The 19,866-nt window shown below is 40.6% G+C and overlaps 1 protein-coding gene, 1 long non-coding RNA gene and 1 other non-coding gene across 3 annotated transcripts in view; 2 read left to right on the top strand and 1 right to left on the bottom strand.

The window, feature by feature from the left end:
• Window positions 1-19,866, bottom strand: part of Dgkk (diacylglycerol kinase kappa) — a 75,966-nt gene that overhangs the window by 4,267 nt on the left and 51,833 nt on the right. The window contains exons 13-27 of the mRNA XM_074062182.1: window positions 19,753-19,834; window positions 17,640-17,731; window positions 16,656-16,755; window positions 15,566-15,794; window positions 13,316-13,423; window positions 12,803-12,899; window positions 10,960-11,067; window positions 8,909-9,005; window positions 8,560-8,667; window positions 7,813-7,926; window positions 7,357-7,491; window positions 6,066-6,226; window positions 5,337-5,478; window positions 4,213-4,299; window positions 612-719 (exon numbers count right to left, since the gene is read on the bottom strand). Coding sequence (XP_073918283.1) covers window positions 612-719; window positions 4,213-4,299; window positions 5,337-5,478; window positions 6,066-6,226; window positions 7,357-7,491; window positions 7,813-7,926; window positions 8,560-8,667; window positions 8,909-9,005; window positions 10,960-11,067; window positions 12,803-12,899; window positions 13,316-13,423; window positions 15,566-15,794; window positions 16,656-16,755; window positions 17,640-17,731; window positions 19,753-19,834 — 1,768 coding nt within the window. The remainder of the gene's footprint in view (window positions 1-611; window positions 720-4,212; window positions 4,300-5,336; window positions 5,479-6,065; window positions 6,227-7,356; window positions 7,492-7,812; window positions 7,927-8,559; window positions 8,668-8,908; window positions 9,006-10,959; window positions 11,068-12,802; window positions 12,900-13,315; window positions 13,424-15,565; window positions 15,795-16,655; window positions 16,756-17,639; window positions 17,732-19,752; window positions 19,835-19,866) is intronic.
• The window catches only part of LOC141419714 (uncharacterized), a 73,233-nt gene continuing 53,634 nt past the window's right edge, over window positions 268-19,866 (top strand). Inside the window, exon 1 of the long non-coding RNA XR_012444331.1 lies at window positions 268-551. This is a non-coding gene — a long non-coding RNA (uncharacterized lncRNA). The remainder of the gene's footprint in view (window positions 552-19,866) is intronic.
• Trnaa-agc (transfer RNA alanine (anticodon AGC)) lies at window positions 11,330-11,402 on the top strand. Its single transcript has one exon. It is a non-coding gene; the product is annotated as a tRNA-Ala (tRNA).

Here is a 19,866-nt window from a genome sequence, read left to right as displayed (position 1 = left end):
ATTTTTTTTCAATCTTAGGAAAGCACTCCGAGTTGTCAAAAAATGACAGCATCCCTATAACTATACTGTGGCCACTGATACCATGTTTGATTTTCTCTTAAGCTGTATATCTGCTGGAGGAGGAACTGAGAAAGCCTATTAACTTTCCAGGTCAGGGGCAGGAAGCAGCAGGGAGAGGTAGTATTTGGATGATTTAACTACTGGTATGGCCTAGCACCAACCACTTAGAATAGTTGTTGGCTGTAAACAACTGGTATGACTATGCTGTTATGTACCAGATGAACTTCAGTCCTGACAGCAGATACTGAACAGAGAGGGGAAATTTACAGCCAGGAGAATATACAGAAAAAAAGATTATTGCTTATTCTGTCTTGATCATCACCTGCACACCCAAAGGAGTTAGTCTCCTTTATGTTATTTTTTGATTGTCACCTAACTTTTCATGTTTTCTGTCCACTTATGATGAGGATTCTCCTTTAAAGCTGAAGCTGAAAACTGCTACTGAACTCCCTCTGCTGCAACAGTTACCATGTACTGATCCACACTGGAAGGTAAGGGACCAAAGCAGAATTCTCTTTTCCCTTTTATTTCCCATTCCCCAGGTTACATACCTCTGGAAGGATTGGATTCATCCAGGCAATTGCTGATAGGTTTTCAAACACCTTATTCATGGCATCCAGGGTATTTTGAAGTGTGGCCTCATCCTCAGCATTTCTCAACTGGTACAGACAGGAAAACAGTGAGTGCCTAATGCCTAACACTCGGTCTTCATAGTCTCTTGCTCTTTGCTATTTCCAGTCCCTGCTAGTGGCCAAGAGACTACAAGTGATAACTTGAAACTTCTTTGCCTATAGTCAGCTCTTTTCTTTCTAGCTTTAGACTGCTCTATCTCATTTATAAACAAGGAGATCCAGGAAACAACCAGATGGTGAGGCTCTCCTTGGGGCTGGGCATGCTCACAGTTTGGTGTCCAGTATGAATTAGCACTGAGTGTTTGCCTAAGTTTAGGATCTAGGACAAGAGTCCTACTCTTAACCTCAAGTTCCTGGAACCATCCTAGAGTACCCATAAATAACATCTAGTAATGTTTGAGCACATAGTGTATGTCAGGTACTATGCATATGTAATTTCATTCTATCTTTCCAACAACCTTTTAATACCTTATAAGGTATTATTGTTCTTATTTCATAGGTGATAAAGCAGACTCAACAAAGTTTAGTGCTCAAGATCATATGGCTAGACAGAACCCATATGTGTTTGAATCAAGATCCTATCCTTTATACAACACTGTTCCACCCATCTGGGGTGACCGGATGCTGAAAGAATCTGTCTTACATACTTACTGTAATTTTAAAACTATTTTGTGAAGCAATGAGAGGGCTAGAGAGAAACTACCTTAAATTTCCCCTTTCTGGAAGAGAGTCTGCCTCCCCAGGCTGTGTTGTAGCCCCCTAGCCTTTGCTTTTAGTAATTAAAAAAAAACTATGGAAGTTTGTCCCACAGGTTTTTGGAAACCATACTTAAGTGCTACTTAGCAACCCCCAGAACCTATGACATAAACTCTGTATAGTGCCTGGGAGACTTAAAATAGATTCTTTTGAGACCATCTCCAACTCAGAAGAACCAAATTCCAGACCAGCAATACAGGTGGGATTGTTCATGTTCCAGTAGGTAATGAGCTGGAGACATACAAACATACTGATGCTTTCAGCCCCAACAGGCTTATAGCCCACCTAACCTGGCTTCACCTCTCCTCCTCACCATGCACTCTACTATCAATCTGGCACTTCTGTGGCTTTTTGCTATGCATGGGTCACTTGATTTGGCAGCCATAGGTAGAGGCTTGCCACCTGTCAGAAATGGATGACAAGTGAATGGGCAGGAGATGGTTGGGAGGGATATGGAGTAACAAGGCAGTGCTTACAAATAAGTTCTTTACAACTAATGACTTGCAACAATACGGAGTGGTCCAGATGCATGGGCCAAGTGTATGCCAAATAAAGGAATTGGGAATAATTGGGTAGGGTTCACTTCATTAAAAATCTAAACCCCTGCTATAATTTGAATCTAGCATGTCACCCATAGGCCCATGTGTTAAAGGTTTAGTCCCAGGCTTGGTGCTATTTGGAGGTGGTGGAACCTTGAAGAGGTGGGCTTTAGAGAGGGGTCTTCTGGTGATTGGGGCCATGCCAATAATGGGACCCAGCTCCTTCTCTTCCTTTCTTTTCATACCTGGTCATGAGTTGAGCAGCTTTGGTGTACCACATGCTCCCTACCATGATGTGCTGCCATTCCATAGGCTGAAAGTAATGGGACCAACCAATTGTGGACTGAATCCTCTAAAATTATGTGCCAAAATAAACCTTTCTCTTTATAAGGTGATTATCTTAAGTGTTTGTTATAGTAATGGAAAGCTAACACAATCTTCTTTCTAACATTGACCTCCTTACTGTCCTTTTTCTTCAAGGAGAGGAATAATGGCCAGAAGAAACAAGCTTTATCTTCACCTCATCTCTATGACAGTCCTTCTATAGACACATAGTCATTCCTAGTTGCTTATTATCTTCTAGCCTTGTTTGAATATGTGTATGTGTGTGTGGGTCCTCTCCAGGTCCTGTGGGGTGGAAGCCTTCTGAAGTGCCCACCCCATGGTATGGTATGCGCAAGTTAGGTTGTTGGCTAGCATGGGCCAATTTTCAAGCCACAAGCTTCAAGAAAGCCTAAGTAGCAATGAGAAGCCAACCTCCCATATTTCCTGCTGCTTAAACTGGCAAGGACATTGAGTTCTTCCTATATATACAGGCAGTCCTATTGCTGTTGTCTAAAGCTAAAAGATCCTAGTTTGGGGCTCAGGTTCTGGGATAGCCTGGCCTGATTGCCTTAGCCACTCTGCCTTTTATGGAGTGTGCCAATTACATATGCAAATGAAAGTGGATATATTTCTTAGAATTTCAGCTCAGAATCCCTTCTTCAAATAAACCTTAATTAGAAGAGAGGTAAGCACAGCATCTGCCTCCTGGCAGCCAGTCTTAAAGTGGGGTGGTCATGATCAGTTAACTCATCAGGGCACGCTCACCAAGTGTGCCCATGAGCTTTGCATTCTGAGAAACATGCAACTAGTATTATAACCCCCCCTAAAACAGAGCCTTAGTCCATTCTCCCTCACTAATAAAATACCATCTTTTGAGCCACTAGGCACTGCCAGGCACTTAAGATAAAATAGCTTATTAAATACTCGCAACAACCTAGAATGGTAAGGATTGCAATTTCTATCTTGTAGACACGTAAACCAAGATCCAGAGAGATGAAGTTAATTCACACAGCTAGTGTTGTAGATTGAACTTGCACCCCCCCCACCAAGAAAAGCTATGTTGCAGCCCTAATTCCTAATACCTCAGAATGTGACTTTATTTGGAATTAGGGTTATTGCAGGTGTAATTAATTGTTGAGGTCATAATGGACAGGACAGGCCCCAATCCAATATGATTGGTGTCCTTAGAAGAAGATGGCCTTATGAAGATAGAGACACACAGGAAGAATGCTAAAGACAGATTGGAGTAATACATCTACAAGCCAAGGAATGCCAGACTTATAGCAAACCACCAGCAGCTAGGAAAAGACAAGGAAGGAATGATTCCTCTACAGGTTTCAGTGGGAGTACAGCCCTGATCAAATCTTGAATTTTTACCCTGCTTCCAGAACTGTGAGACAAGTTTATTTGTTTTAAGTCATTCAGTTCTTCATACTTAGTTATGGCAGCCTTAAGAATCCAATACAGGTAGTAAGTGGCGGATTTGGGATTTGAACCCAGAGACTTCCAAACCTCCCCTGATTTCATATTGCCTTCCTACATGGAGAAAGAGGCATGTAGAAACTTGAAATCTATAGAGCAGCTCAGAAGAACTCACTCTTGTCTATTATAGCTGCACTGGGTATGATAAAAACACCCTACTTTTGATTGGCCTGGTCTGGACCCAGGAGATACTTGCTAATGGGAGAGACTTTCTTTCAAAGAATATGGTAGTACTTATGAATTAGCATAATCTATAAAGTAATAAAATCAATGACAATCCTGGGTGACACAGCAGGAACTTTCAGGCAAGCACCTGTTCAAAATGATTCCCTATCTCCAGTAACCTGGAACCAAAACAGATTGTGACCATCTTCAGATGGGATGCTTTGCCCTCCCATGCTCCAACCCTCTGCACTCACCAAGTTTTCATCCAGGAAAGCTTTGGTGTCATCGTAGAGCCCTTTAAGACTAAATGTAACATCTACTGCATCATTTCTGCTTAGAGTCTGAGAGGAGAAGAAAGGAAAGAAATGGAAGGGAAAGGACAAAGACAGAGGAGTTACTGGTTAGTAAGCATGCAGCTGGCTTCTCCATTGGAAGGTAGGAATAGGCTAGTAGAATGTGACTGTGGGTAAAAAAGTAATATTCAAAATATAGCACAAATAGTATAGTATGGGCACCAACCAATCAGAACTGATGGTAGCTGTCAACTGGTATCGCTGAATCTGTGCGTCCTATGAAGTGGTACAGCACAACTTGGTGCAGTGGGTGTAGGAAAATAGGAAATATGTAAACCAGAGATTAAATTTAGGAAACTTCTTGTTCCTAGGTTAAAACTACCCTTCCCATGGCAGGTGGAAACTCTAGGACTTAGGTTCTGGGCCTCCTCCAACTAAGATAAGGCCACCTTTAGTCCACATTTTAGCATATCCTGACCCTATTGCATTTTTCCTAGCTCTAAATTTATGTCTTTTATTTATTTATTTATTTATTTATTTATTTATTTATTTATTTATTTATTTATTTTTTGCTTCATGCATGCCAGGCAAGTGATCTACCACTGAGCTATATGCCAAGCTCTAAAGTTACTTTTTCAAAGCATCACTTAAACCTTCTGATAGTGGGTAAAGCCATAGAATGGCACATTTAATAGTTAAATATCTGATCTGGTCCTTTCCCTCAAGAGGGAAACCAAAGCACCTTGGAGCTCTGATTCCAATGGCAGGTGTCACCTTGTCAGGGTATATGGAGAACTACCTGGGATGAAGAAGGCCCAAGATGAAGTTTATGTTCATTCATTGGTCATCTCTCTTTAAGGCTTTCTCTCAGGCTGATGAAGTCTTCTGTGGGATTTCCTAATGGTAACCACCTTGGCCTTGTTACAAGTCAAGGTACGCCTGCCTTCCCATCCACTCTATGCAATGGTTTCCTGCCATAACATTTGTCTAGTTTCTCCATCCAATTTCTGGCCCAGCTTCCTTCCTTTTCATCCCCTTTATTATATAGTTTGACTCCTTTCCTTCATCCATCCTTTCCTCCTTACCTCAATGGGAGTACAGAAAACTGCAGCTGCCTCATTGCCATTGTCTTGGCCATAAAATATATCCTTTAGCATATTAGCACTGGCCTTCACAGAATCCATAAGTACAGACACATGCTGATGGACCTTGCTCAGGTCATTAAGTCTGTAATAAAGCAAGGACAGATAGATGAACTGGGAGATCTGGATTTCTGGTGTAGAATACTGTTAGGGTGGGATAAAGGTAAAAATAAAAGTCCTGGGTTCTGGATTCTAACTCTTTACTCCCTGTTATTTATGATCTTCTCTAGGTAGCTACCAATGCCAGAAAATGTTTCTACTTTTCTCTAGGTATTCACATTTGTCCGTTCTTGTTTCTCCTGAATTTATATACTAGGAACTTGAATAGGGTGAGAAGCCAAAATAAATGAGGGTAGCTGACTCCTCCAGAAACTCCAAGGTCCTTCTGCTATTTAGGGGCAAGGATAGACATCCTTAGTCCTACTGGGTCTGGGGTAGTAAGAAGAGATCACAATTCATATCTGTACCTAATGGGAAATGTCCAAGCTGGCTAATTGCTGAGTGGAAAGAGTATTTCCTGCATGGATTGTCAGGGCCCCAGTCAATCTTCACAGCTGTAGGTAAGATGCCTTTCTGAAGGCAGCCTCCCCAGCAACCAACACACATAAATTGGCTGTCTCTTCCTGTCCCTTCCTGGGTTTCCCAGCCCTGTATCTAGGCCAGTCCACTCACCTGCTAATGAGGTCTTCTGCAAGTTGGACTAAATGCTGCATCTGGGCATACTCCTCATCAGAGAGGCTGTCTTGAGATTCCTGGGAGTCCAGCTGGGGTTGGGGAGTAGCTTGAATTTCAGTATGCTTGCATTCCCACATTTTCATTGAGTTCTCAAAGTCCTGGAGATGAATACAGTGGCAGATCCTAATGATTGTTATAGCTAAGATGGTATGTGACAGATCTGAGTCTGACATTTGTGGGTAATGTATAGGAATAGTGGGTTAAAGTGAACAAGGGACCCCTACTTATTCCCCTGTATACCCACATATACATCTACCAATCCTTTTATCAATGTCTCTTCTGTACTAGGCACTTTTAGTTTTTGTTGTTGTTAATACACTGGGATGTGGGATACCAGTCTTGAATCAGACAGATGTCTGCTTTCCAGAGGCTTGGATATGAGGACTAATGTGTCTCTCTATCTGATGACTGATAGAGTAGAACACCTTTCTTACTCCCTTCTTTGTCAAATACAGGCAATATATTGTGATAGAGTTTAGAAGCAGACATGTCTAATTTAATTTGAATAATGCTTCTGTCATTTTCTAGTTGCATGACCTTTAGCAAGCTATTTAACCTCTTAATATGGAAATAAGTGTATCTGCTTCATAGGATTGTTGGGAGTACCTATGTGAGCAATGCATGTAAAGTGCCTAGCATAAAGTAGGCAGTTTATAAACTGAACAACCCCTTCCCTCTCTGTTGATGTTTCTATGGACTGTTCACAGGTTAGAGTGGAAGATAGCCAGCCTCTAAGCACTGAACAGCTAATCAATAATGACTCTTTTGTAGCTTTAGAAGAGTTAGCTGAAGTGAGTAACATTTGTGAATGCAATATTTTAAGGAACCTTAGACCATATTCAGTGTAGAATCTGTTATTAAACGAACATATTTGTTCATTACCACCAGAGGCCCTTAGCTCTCTGTGCAGTGGAGAGTGGAGGATAACCTTGTCCTAAACCATAGGAGGGAGCCCCTTGTCTCATTCTTTTGGACAGTGGTTTGCAAATGTCAGTGTATATCAGAATGTCTCAAGGACCTTTTTTTTTTTAAATAAATGCAAGCTTCTGAGAACCACCCCTCTCCATTCTGTCCAGTGGGTCTATTTGGGATCTAGGAGTATACATTTATAACCAGCATGAGTCTGATGCAAGGGGCATGCAGACTTCCCTTTGTGGAATTCTGCTTGACTGGAAATGTTCACTACTCATGTGATAGCCATGAATGAGGCAGTGTAGGAACATCTTACCCGATCTCTCATCAGCATGTGGGCAGCATTTTTGTATCTAATTTTGATAAGGCCTGGCTTCTGAACCCAGGCCTCCCCATCCACCTGCACAGGGATACCTTCTTCACCATCAATGGTTATCACCACCTCACGGCACTGACAGAGAAGAGGAGAGGGAATAGGGGAAAATGAGGCAACCACTGTAGATCAGTCTGATAATCTTACAGTTACAACCCGAATGTGTATCTGAAGTAGCAATGGAAAAGATATGAATCAGATTATCCCAAGTAGAAACACCTATTTCCTATGATGTTTTTCCTCCTTTGGTCCCTGCCACCTCTGTGTCTAACCTCAGCCAGCACCTTGCTGCACACCAGATAACCTACTCCCTCCACCCTGGAACTCTTATACCCAGGTAACCTAGGTTGCAGCCAGAAAATTCAGCCCTTTCCTGGTGCCCACCCAATCCCTACTTACCTGGGCAATGCGATGATGATGCAGGTTGATGATACGGGACATGGCCATCTGCATAGAACTAAAGATTGCCACTACCTCCAGCTTCTTATCATCTATTGCAGGAGCCTCATATTCCTAAGGAAGAAGAACTGTGTCACATCTCCCACCCTTGAGAAACCATGCTTTGTCTATAACCAGCACATGTGCCTTGAAGACTCCTGGTGACATTTTTCTACTTCATGAAGAGTGGGCAAACTGCATTAGAAGGGAGGGAAAGATGAGGTGAGGAAGCCAATCTGGAAAAAAGAGTGGTTCCTTTTGAGGTGATAACTCATATCTTGTGTCTTCCCTGTCCAATCCAGCACTATTCATTCCCAAGGCCAGACTTATTGGCCTTATGGCCTTATTGGGTGAGCTCTGGGGAAAGGGTTTGTGATTGGTTTCCTAGGACCTTTGATCGACAGATTTCCTTGGGAAAAAGAACATGGCTTGGGTAACCTTTTGAGGATCTGTCATGGCTGAGGAGTGAGAAATTCAAACCCCAGGCATCACTGAAGGGTTGACCTAATCCTAAGATCTTTGGTTGTTTCTTATGCTCTGGGATGGTAACTGTCGAAAAACTGATCCTACAGCTGCTGCTAATAAAGATTCCCAGTCTATTTCCTCTTTTCACGTTGTTCACTTCCCACTCCAGTCATCCCAACTCCTCTATCTGAGAGACCTTAGCAGAGCCATGACTTTCTCCACCCTGTTCCTTTCCATACTCACTGTGGTTGCTGTGTTGCCTCCCCAGAAGTTGACACCTCCGGCATAGCTAGTAATATTGAGCACTACAATGCCTTGCAGGTTTGGCAGGGAGATGGCTTCTCCATCACACTGAAAGAAGAGAGTAGCTCTCATTGTCTGGCTTATCAGTTATCAATGTGAAGGGACATTTTTAGAGATGGGGAAGGGTTCTGTCTTCATACTATCATTTTCTTATTAAAAAAATGGAAATCTATCCTAATGCCTAATGCCTTCCTCTCATGAGCTGTGAGTGAGAATCACAGAGTCCAAAGGAAGAACCAAAGATTTCCTTTCTCTGTGCCCAGGAAGGACCATTCCCATTTCCACTAACCTCCAGGTGCACTCGTTCTTCCAGTTTCCTGTAAGAGCGCTGCAAAAGTTCCTTGCTTCCCAGAAGGCCATACCATATCTTGTTCTTAAAGCGGCTACTACAGGGAAATAAGGGTAGAGAAAGATAAGAGAGTGTGGAAAGACAGGAAGGGAAACCATCTCGTCTCAGGTTCCTTCTTACAGAGAGGAGTTATGTTAAATGGTAACTGAAAACAAGGTCTGCTTGGATAGTATAACTGGTATCTTCATGCAAACACTTGCAGAAATGGTTCATGGACTCCTTTAAAGCCACAGCATCCTATTGATAGGTAAATCTTCCACTTTTCCTTGCTGCTAATATTGGTCTTGGAAGAAAAAGGCTATATTTAGAAAGCAATGCTTATAAAAAGCTGTGAGCATAACTAGCTGACACACACCAGCTACCCTGGTAGTACCATTCCAGGAGCACAAGATTTCAGCTGCTTAGAATTAATTTCATTTGCAGCTGAGTCTTCAACTACATTTTTTGAAGCAAAGACTTTTTGGCAAGGTGATAGGCTTTTCCAAACAATAGACCCATATATTAAATACTTAATTCAGTGCCATAGATCAGAATTCAGCTTGGTAAGGAGACTTTAGAATAGGAGCCAGTGGAGAAAATATAACACAGGAAAAATATCAGGAACCTTGAAGTGGAGTTAGAACAAGCAGGATCTTGCTAACTGTAGGATTTCTGATAAAACAGAAAGGGAGCTTAGAATCGCTAGAAAGGCTGGATATCATTTACTACAAGCTTTTAAAATAGAGCCACAGAAATGAGTCACCATCGGGAGTAAAATTTAAAATGTAAAAAGGCTAGCGCAAAATTATTTCATGCTGTTTAAAACCAAAAGTTTTCTGGGCACTTTAGTTTTCTCATTTACAAAAACAGAGGCTTAATTTTATGGAAATGCAAAATGCCTAAACCAAAATAATTCTGAAAAAAGGGACTTTCTCTCCCAATTTCAAAAGTTACTATAAAGGTGCAGTTATCAAAACAGTGTGTTTACTCACATAGGATAGACACCTAGATCAATAGAACACGAGTCCAGAAATAGACCCTTACATTTTTGGTTAATTGGTTTTCAACAAAAGTGCTAACACAATTTAAAAATGTGGTGCTGAGATAATTGGAATATCTTCATGCAAAAAGATAAATTTAGACTATCAGCTCACAGTATATACAAAAATTAAAGTACATCATATACTTAAATGTAAGAGCCAAAACAATAAAAATTTTAGAAGAATTCTTAGGAGCAAAAATTTAAGACCTTGGGTCAGGTAAAGATTTCTTAGATTTGGCACTACAGCATGGTCCATAATGAAAAAAAAATAATTGGACCTCCTCAAAATTCCAAACTTTTAGACTTAAAATGATACCACTGAGAAAATAAGAAAAAAGCAACAGACTGAATGAAACTATTTGTAAATCATATATCTGCTGGAGTGCTTGTTCCTCATCCCATGCCTATTTTGAGAAAGGGATTCTAGTTGCAGGCACAAGGATGGTCTAGGGGGTGGTGTGCTTCTTTTTACTTTTAACTCTGAGGCTACCCTTCGGGTATGTCTGTAGTACAAAAGTACCAGAAAGTGCAAGTGAGCTAATATTAGATAAGTTAAAATTCATAGGTCCAAAGGAATCAGGTTAGGAACACAATTGCCAAGTAGGGGGATCTTTGAAACTCTGTAGCCTTGCCAAGCAAAAACAAACCTGGAGTCACCACTACGACTTAGTTAAGCAATCACAGAAAGAACAAAGATAGGCAATTTGCCGCATCAGGTCAGTTGTATTTGTTCTCAGTAACAGTAACACAGAAAGAGAACTTCAAGTTTAGGATGCCAGTGCAGTCATCACAGACCAGCCGAACATCTGGGGCAAGCTGTACCATTAGGATAGTTTTGGGACCAATACACTTTACTTCTAAAAGACCTTTTTCTTTCTGTTGCTTGTCTGAGTAGGTAATGTAAGAATACACATGTGTATTGCGATTGTGTATCTTCATGAAGAGAGGGAAGTTTTTTTTTTTTTCTTACTTGCATTGTCCTGGGTGTTCTTCTCTTCTGATGTTGAACTCCAGGGAAATTTTAGCATCTAGTCCAATTCCAAAGTAGTTGTTCATGACACATTTTTCTTTGAAGCGTCTGAAATTAGCCAAGGAAAAGGACAGATACTAATGTAGGAAAGAACTGCTGCTGCCGTTGGGTAGCAGACTTCATCTGCATGATGAAAAACCATTGAGAGAAGCCCTCTTCCACATTGGGTACAAGCCATACTGCTAGTGAGAGACACATATAGATGTCCTGTGGTGTTAACAACTAACTTGTTATCTGTAAGAGAGGGTGCCCACCCAATTGGGAAGCTTCAGTGGAATTGGGACAGTAAAGAAGTAACATTTGTGGGGTTGGTGGAGTGGCTCAAGTGGTAGAGTGCCTGCCTAGCAAGCATGAGGCCCTGAGTTCAAACCCCAGTGCCACCAAAGAAACAACATTTATGATCTTAGTCATCTTTGGAGGCTTCAGATATGAGTGGCCCATATTTTCCAAATAAAATACAGGGAAATAAAGTCATTGGATTATTCCCATGACAAACTTTTGAGTAACCCATGTACAAGTGTATTTTGAAAGTGAAGTCTGCACCATTGCTGTCATTGATGTCTTACTCATTTGTAGTACTTTCACATCAGAAGGCAAAGGAAAGGCTGATAGAAGGGGACAGACGTACACAAGAACAACAACAACAACACATCTGAGCAGTCTTTTGAGTCGCCTGCATCCATCTACAGTGTCAATTATCAAAACTAGTTGTATGCTACAGCCAGTTCATACCAGCTCATATAAACTGATTATGCATATCTGTTCCCAGCTTGGCATTCAATGACATGTCAGCAACTAGAAACAGGCTATGGTGGGAGGGTTTATGCCAGAATAAATCAGAACCCCCCAAGAGAGTTGGTTGTTAAACACTTGCCAGTGCATTGTTGATCAAAACTCATTAGGTGGATCTATGTGGCCTCAAATGTGAACTTAATCTAATGGTGAAGTGGAAAGGAGTAAGGGTTGGAGATAGGAGTAAGACTAATTACTTAAACAAATTACTTAAGAAAACATAAATAATTGTTATTTGGGTCCTTCTTTTAAAAAACTGAAAACAGGTACAATTTAGCTATTTAATGATAGATAACTTTTTAATTAATTACTGAACTAACCCTACATCTTACACATGATATTTGCCTTCCTTGAACATAGTACAGAAATTGGACTTTTTCTAACTAATGTCTAAACTGATTTTAACAGAACTCAAAATGAGTGAGTGTGGTGGAACTTGGCTGCTGGGAATATTTTAAAGAAGTAGGACTGGTGAGATAGATGTCCTTAGATTTGCTACCTAGTCCCTTAAATAATAATCATTTGTTTTTTTAGTATCTTCAACCATTTACAGTTAAGGACAACAGTAGAAAAATAAGTTCTTAGAAATAATAACTAACAGTAAGTGTTTATAACAATGATGGTAATTGATAATACATATAACATTTAACTGTGTATGCAAGCACTGTTCAGTGCAAGTACTTTACATATATAAACACATACAGTAAACCTATGTAGCAAGTTCTATAATTATCTTCATTACATGTGAGAAACTGAGGCTCACATTGGTTAAGTAACTGTGTAGATCATACAACTACTAAGTAGAGTCAGGGTTTGACTCTGGATGCCCTTAGGCTATGCTCTTTTTTTAATATTTAATTTTTTTTACTTTTATGCTGGGTGGGGGTACATTGTGGCATTTATAAAGGTTCTTACAATGTATCAAATATATCATATGCTCTAAACCAGAGAGAGGAGGGAGCCATTAAAAGGTAATAGGCAAAATACTTACATTGTTTCAGGTATAAAATGTAAGTATTCCAAGTCAAGGTTGTCTAGGTCCTCACTTTTGAGAGAAGATATAGAAGACAAAGTGTCATGACGAGAACCTAGATACAAAAGACATCACTTTGGAGTCTAATGCAAACATGAAAGCCTTAAACCCATTTGTACTTGACCCTTTTTTCTCTCCTGAGGAAAGGTCAAGTTCAATGACTTCCTCCTAAATAATATTCAGGGTTCTCGTTTCAATGAGGGATCCTCATAGGTGGTTAGGGACTTTCACTGAGAGAATAGCAAGACTAGGCTGCCTGGTTGTTGGTAGGGAAAACAGCTTCAAATCTTGGGTTTCATCAGGCCATCCTTTTCAAAGTGCCTAATGGATTCATTTTTCTGGACATCTTATAGTGTGAGATTTCTACTGCAGAGAAGAGTTATGGCTAAAGCGAGATGCATGAAAAACACATATTTATTCTTTGGAAACTAGATACAGTGATGAAGTCTAGAATATTAGAAAGATCCTTACGATGTCTTGGGCTCATCTGGTTAATATCTTCTGAGTCATCATCTCCCAGGAAGAAAGTTGATGTAAAGTTCTTAACTGATATTGTCTGTCTGCTTTCCTCATCCAGAACTAAAGAGAAAAAAGTAGAAGGAAGAAAGAAAGGAAGGGAGGTGAGATAGGAGGGATAGAAGAAAGAAAGAAAGAAGAGACAGAGGCAGGATTAGTCACATTCATTGAACATTTACTGAACATCTGTTTTGTTTAGTTAATGCCAGTCACTGTGTGGGTAGATGAGATTCCCATTCTGACCATCACCCTTCCAACATGATGCTTCTTTTTTTTTCCCCCTTTTTCTTTTATTATTCATATGCGCATACAAGGCTTGGTTCATTTCTCCCCCCTGCCCCCATCCCCTCCCTTACCACCCACTCTGCCCCCTCCCTCTCCCCCCCCCAATACCCAGCAGAAACTATTTTGCCCTTATTTCTAATTTTGTTGTAGAGAGAGTATAAGCAATAATAGGAAGGAACAAGGGTTTTTGCTGGTTGAGATAAGGATAGCTATACAGGGCATTGACTCACATTGATTTCCTGTGCGTGTGTGTTACCTTCTAGGTTAATTCTTTTTGATCTCACCTTTTCTCTAGTACCTGTTCCCCTTTTCCTATTGGCCTCAGTTGCTTTTAAGGTATCTGCTTTAGTTTCTCTGCGTTAAGGGCAACAAATGCTAGCTAGTTTTTTAGGTGTCTTACCTATCCTCACCCCTCCCTTGTGTGTTCTCGCTTTTATCACAACATGATGCTTCTTATACTACCAGCTTCCCTGCAGTGTCATCGCCATCTTTTCTATGCCTGAACTTACTGTTTCCCTAGTTACTCTTTTTCTGTCAACTGCTCAGCATACATGGCTGCAAGTAGAAGCTCAGAGCTTGAATGGGGATAGCAGAGCAGCAAACACTGTGCTCTTCTACCTCCATTCTGTTAGTTAATTTACTCAAGTGACCTTAGTCCAGACCTGAGCCTCTAGGACCATGCCACTGTTTGACCCAGCACTTTTGTGCTGTCTCCTTCCTTTCAGCAGTCTATATGTTATGTAGTCACAAGCTCTAACTCTAACAATGTGTGTTGATGGAACAGACTGAGGGTCAGTTCTGACAGAGTTATGGCTATATCAGATTAATGTCTTCCCACTACAGAAATAGAGGCAAGCTGACTTTAAATTCTTGGAAACTAACTATAAAAACAGAGGCAAACTGACTAATTCTTCCACAGTGAAGAGGGGAGGTTTCCTTTCTTTCTTGGAAACATGGCTGAGACTGTACCTAAAGGTACCAAGGCAGAGGAAGGTATGATAGCTAAAAGTTAAAGGCCAGCCAAAGAGAATTTCTTGTTGCATGGGAGTTCTGCTCAATTTCAATAGCTTAGTTAGAACATACTTGATCTTACACCATTGTCTTGATCTGCTTTTTCAAAGAAGCATTGTAGGGAAGAAGTGGTCACCAAAATGTTATATCAGGAAGTTGGAGGACTTGAACAAGTTCTTATACTGATCTTGGAGATTGTCAGGAGTTCTGGGAAATGACAACCAATGTCAGAACCACCGGGACCTCTCTTGGGACCCTTATGCCTGACTAATACTGTGTCAGGTATGCAGAGATGAGCACCATTTTCTTTCTAAAATAGTCACAGGCTAATGACTAGACTTGGTGGCTAGAAAGAAATAGGAGCAGGCTAGATGTGGTGGTGCATGCCTGTAATCCCACCTATTTGGGAGGATCCTGGTTTGAGGCCAGTCTAGCAAAAATTAATGAGAACCCATTTCAATAAGCTGGGCATGGTTATACACACCTGTTGTCCCAGCTATGCAAGAGGCCATAGTAGAATTGCAGGGAGGAGAAAGAGAGGATGGAAAGGTAGGAGAAGAGAGAGAAAAGGAAGAGGAGGAGGAAGGAAAAAGATTATATCACTAGGGGTGAAAGCTGAGGGAGCTTTGAACCAGGCCACTTAGCCTTGTAATTGTTTAGAATGTGTTCCAAAAATAAGTAAGTAGCAATAATTGAGGGCTTGGGAGGTAGGAAGAATCAAAGGAACAGCTTATCAGGACTGAAGCTTTTTCACATCAGCAGTTTGAGGACTGACTTCAAATGCAACATGGGTATGGAATCTAGTCAAGATTTGGTAGTGAGGTCAGATAACAAACCCAAAGTAAGGGAGATCAATAAACCATCCACTGGAACCTTTTCTTGCCTCTACCCCAACCCTGCTCCCCTTACCTTGCTCAACTTGGAATATGATGAGTTTCAAGGATTTTTGGAGATTCTGAGCCCTTGTGGCTAGCTCCAACTTGCACTTGGCTATGTGGTCTGTTTGAGGGACGAATGGCTTTCCTTCTGCTTTGTCACTGTCTGCATATGCTGTAGCACTTTTCTCAGCAGAGGTAGCTGCTGCCTCCTCCACCAGGACATCAATCAGAACACTGAGCTTATCATACATTAAGTCACTCTATAAAGGAAGTAAGAGGATGGACATTGTTGTGAAGGACCAGTGCTTGAGAGGACAGAATGAGGATAAGGGATGGATGGGGAGGGATGGCAAAGGGTAATAGGTGGTCAGAAATGCTGAGCACTGAAAGCTGTGTGTGAGGTAATGAAGTACATGGGGAAAGAAGTACATGGGTAGGTGTGATGATACCCAAATGGTGTTCCTGAGCAGCCTCTGGCATCACTGTATGCTTTCATGTCTTTCTCGTGTCAGGCACATGTAATGTGGCAAGCTTGAGTAAAGAGAGACATTTTTGGATTGGCATGTTCATGGGCATGCTTCTGTGAATGTGGATGTGCCTCTGCATGGTGTTGGTGTCCACCTTTGTATGTGTATATGCTTAAGGATGTATATCTGCTGTGTAATTTATGGCTTTTATTCCTAGCTCCATCACTTAATAGTTTGTGATGCAAGGCAAGTTACTTAACTTCTTTGTCCATATTCTAGAGAAGCTGTGAGGATTAAATAAATTAATATATTAAAAGTACTTAGAACAGTCTCTGGCACAGAATATGTGCTATATAAGTGTTAACTATTTTTATAGAGGTGAATGTGGGCATATCTCTAGGGCGTACTTGTATGTGCATATTCTCAAGCATGCTCTGCTATACACCCATGTACATACATGCTTGGTGTCCATTTGTATTTAGTTGTGGGCAGATGCATGCCTAGGTGCATGACACATGTATATGCATGTACCATTCTTCATTTGTTAAAGATGGAAGATAATGAGGTTGGACCTTCCCCATTTTTGCCTTTCTTTGACAATTCCCAGTAAGAGGCACATATGTATAAATAGTCACAAATGGAAAGGAAACTTACTTTCAAAATTATAGACTCTACTGCTGTGTTGTTCTGTTTTATCTGATGCCAGGCCTTAACAATATCAATGACAAAATCTTCCACTGCTGAGCACAGGAATCTGGAAAGATGAGATAGATGACATGATGGGACATGGACCATTAGGTCCAGAACCCTTCTCTCTTATAACACCATTAGTCTCTTTCTCCTCTTCCTCTCTGTCTGTCTTTCCTGATTTCTCTTTCCTTCCTCCCTGTCCTTCTCTCTCCAACTTGCCTCCCTTCCCTCTTTGTTCTTTTTTCCATACATATGGTGAAATATGCTCCATTCCCATTCTAGTCAGTTTTGTACCACTTCCCAAGTGAAATATGTAAGACAGGTTGATTAGCATTTCTTGGTCCTAATTCTGAATTTCAAAAGAAGAGAATTTACTTGGTTAAACTTAGGTCAGTTTTTACCCTGGGTCAGTCAGCTCTGGTTCAAGGGGTGAGCTAATAAAATATAAACATAATGATGTCCAGAGGTCTCTTTTGTGGGAAGTGTTTCTCAGATGAGAATGTAATAGATTGAGCAGGAACCCCAAGAAGATCTGGGAAGGATGAATGATCCACATAGGTAGAAATGGGAATGTGTTGCTCAGGTTATGAGAGATCAGCTGCAGGTAGGCATTACAGAGACCTTCCCCAGTGTCAAAGATGGAAAGCAAGGTATCTGTACTATTGGTCCAGAATGTTGTGTTTCCCTTTTTTAACCTTGCTTCCAAATACCTTGCTTGTGATTTTGTCTCTGAAGAAGCAGGAGGCCTCACTTCAATCTCATTTTTCTTTCCTGAACTTTCCATTCAGGCAGTTTGAGTTGGGAGTAATCTGACTTGGAAATATAAACACATACTTTCCTTTGACTTAACACCCCAGACTATCAAAACGAGCCCATCCATATCTGTCCTGGGAACAGCCCACAAGAGGCAAAAATACTTCAAAGGATGAGAAGCAAAGGAAAACTAACCTGGTGGCGATGATCATCTCCATGGTACACTTGGCCTTCAGGATTTTGTTCAGCTCAGTAGTTGCAGATTCTAAGTGTTGTATGGCAGCAGCCTGGGGAGGGGGAGGGAAACAGTGAGCACTCAGCCTTAGAGTCTTAGCACCATGACCTAGTGTGCTGCGCATTCTTATTCCTCACAGCCTCATTATTTCCTCCTGATTCTTTATCAGCACCTCAACTGCCTCATTCTTGTTGAAGGTCCTCAGAGATAATAGTGAATCTGTAGTCATTTTAGAAATAAGAGGTATAGTCTATTTATTATTTAAATTAATAATAAAAAAACTCATGTGAAGTGAGTACTGTTTGTTCCATGTTACATATTACATAGTGAGCAAATAATAGAACTGGGATTTGAATCCATATCTTTCCAATACCAGCATGTCACCTCTTTAAAATATTACTAATAATAACTATCCTTATAAATGGATATATATATATATATATATATATATATATATATATATATGATATAAATAGTACTATATGCCAGGCTGTGTCCCAAGCTATATGTATATATCATTTTCATGTAACTGCAATAACTACCCTAACAGATAAAGATTATTATCCCCATTTCACACAGGAAAAAACTGTGGCACAGAGAAGGAATCAATTGTAGCAGAGCTTCAACTGGATTCTAGGTAGTCTGGCTTTTGAGTCTATACTCCTAATTACAACTTCTACTCCCTGCTGTCACCTCCTACATTCAAATATCTACCAAGTCCTGATAATTCTACTTTTTCAATATGTCTCAAATATGTCCAGTTCTCCTCATCCCTGTTAGTACTTCCCCAGTTCAAATCACCATCATTTCTTGCCTAGACAATTTCAGAATTTCCTAGCTTTTCTCCCTTCCTCTAGTCTTTAGTCCTTCAATTGTCTTTCCACACTCCATGGAATTTCTTTGCTTAAAACCCTTCTGTTACATAGCAGAATGGATAGATAGCTGGATATGTGCTAAAGCAAGTATAGTGAAATGTTCATGATAGAATTTACCATTTCAACTTCCTTGTATGTTGGGAAATTTTATAATAAATAAGGGGGGAAAACCCCTTCTAGAATTCTCATTGCTGTTAGGATAAAAGTCCTAACTTACTACCATGGTTTATCAACCCTTCCTGACCTGGGCCCTGATTACTTTTCTAGTCTCATCATTTAGTCCCCCTCCCTGCATGCTCCATCCCCGAATTCTACGCCCAGCCATTATGAATATATAACTGACTATTCCATACCCTTTCTTGTCTTTGGGACAATACATGTTTGTTCCTAGAGCAGACCTCTTCTGAGCCATGCTTCTAGCCCTCTTTGTTCTAGTTGTCTTGGAGATAGGGTCTCACTTTTTGCCTAAACTGGCCTGGACCATGATACTCCTATTTTACTCTTCCTGCTGGTATGACAGGTACATACCACCATGCCCTGTTTTTTTTTAATATTGAAAAGGGGGGTCTTACGAACTTTTTTGCCCAGGCTGGCCTTGAACCATGATCTTCCCAATCTCAGCCTCCCAAGTAGCTAGGATTGCAGGTTTGAGCCACTAGTGCCCAGCTGGGTCTCTTCTTAAATGGCACTTACCCTGTGAAGCCTTTTCTTGCCCTTTCCAGATTCATATTCATTCACTCTCTCTCTCTCTCAAACACACACATACACGTGTGTGTGTATTTATACATATATGTATATATATGTCACCTGCTGTGTGTTCTTCTACTTCCTTATATACTATCTCATACTACTTTATTAAAACTTTATTTTTCTATCTCTTCAAGTAGACTGTGAGCTCCGTGGCAGCAGAGACTATGTCATTCTTCTTTATTCACTAGCATAAGAACATCTTCTAAAACAGTATCTCACATATAGTAGTTACCCCATAAATATTTTGAGTGTATGAATAAGTAAATAGCTAAATGAATCCTGTCCCTATTGCCTAACACATTCTTAGTAAATAGCTGCTGACTGACATGTCTCCAATTCTCAATGTTCTCATCAAGTCCATGGAAATACAAAAGCTTCTCTCTGGGCTTTGCCCATTATTTACTTGTGATGAAGATGTTGGCCTGAATTTCAGATGGGCAATAGTTACCTCAAATCTTGTTATGTCCATTTCAACTTGTCCTTTCAGCAGTGGGATTTGTCTGGGAGTCTCACGGATCATCACACTCCATCTGAAATGAAATTAAAAGACGGATATTTAGGG

This window comes from Castor canadensis, chromosome X (assembly GCF_047511655.1).
Source record: "Castor canadensis chromosome X, mCasCan1.hap1v2, whole genome shotgun sequence".
In the NCBI taxonomy this organism is placed as follows: domain Eukaryota; kingdom Metazoa; phylum Chordata; class Mammalia; order Rodentia; family Castoridae; genus Castor; species Castor canadensis.
Note: the sequence above shows the minus strand (reverse complement) of the source record. Positions and strands in the feature narration are given on the sequence as shown.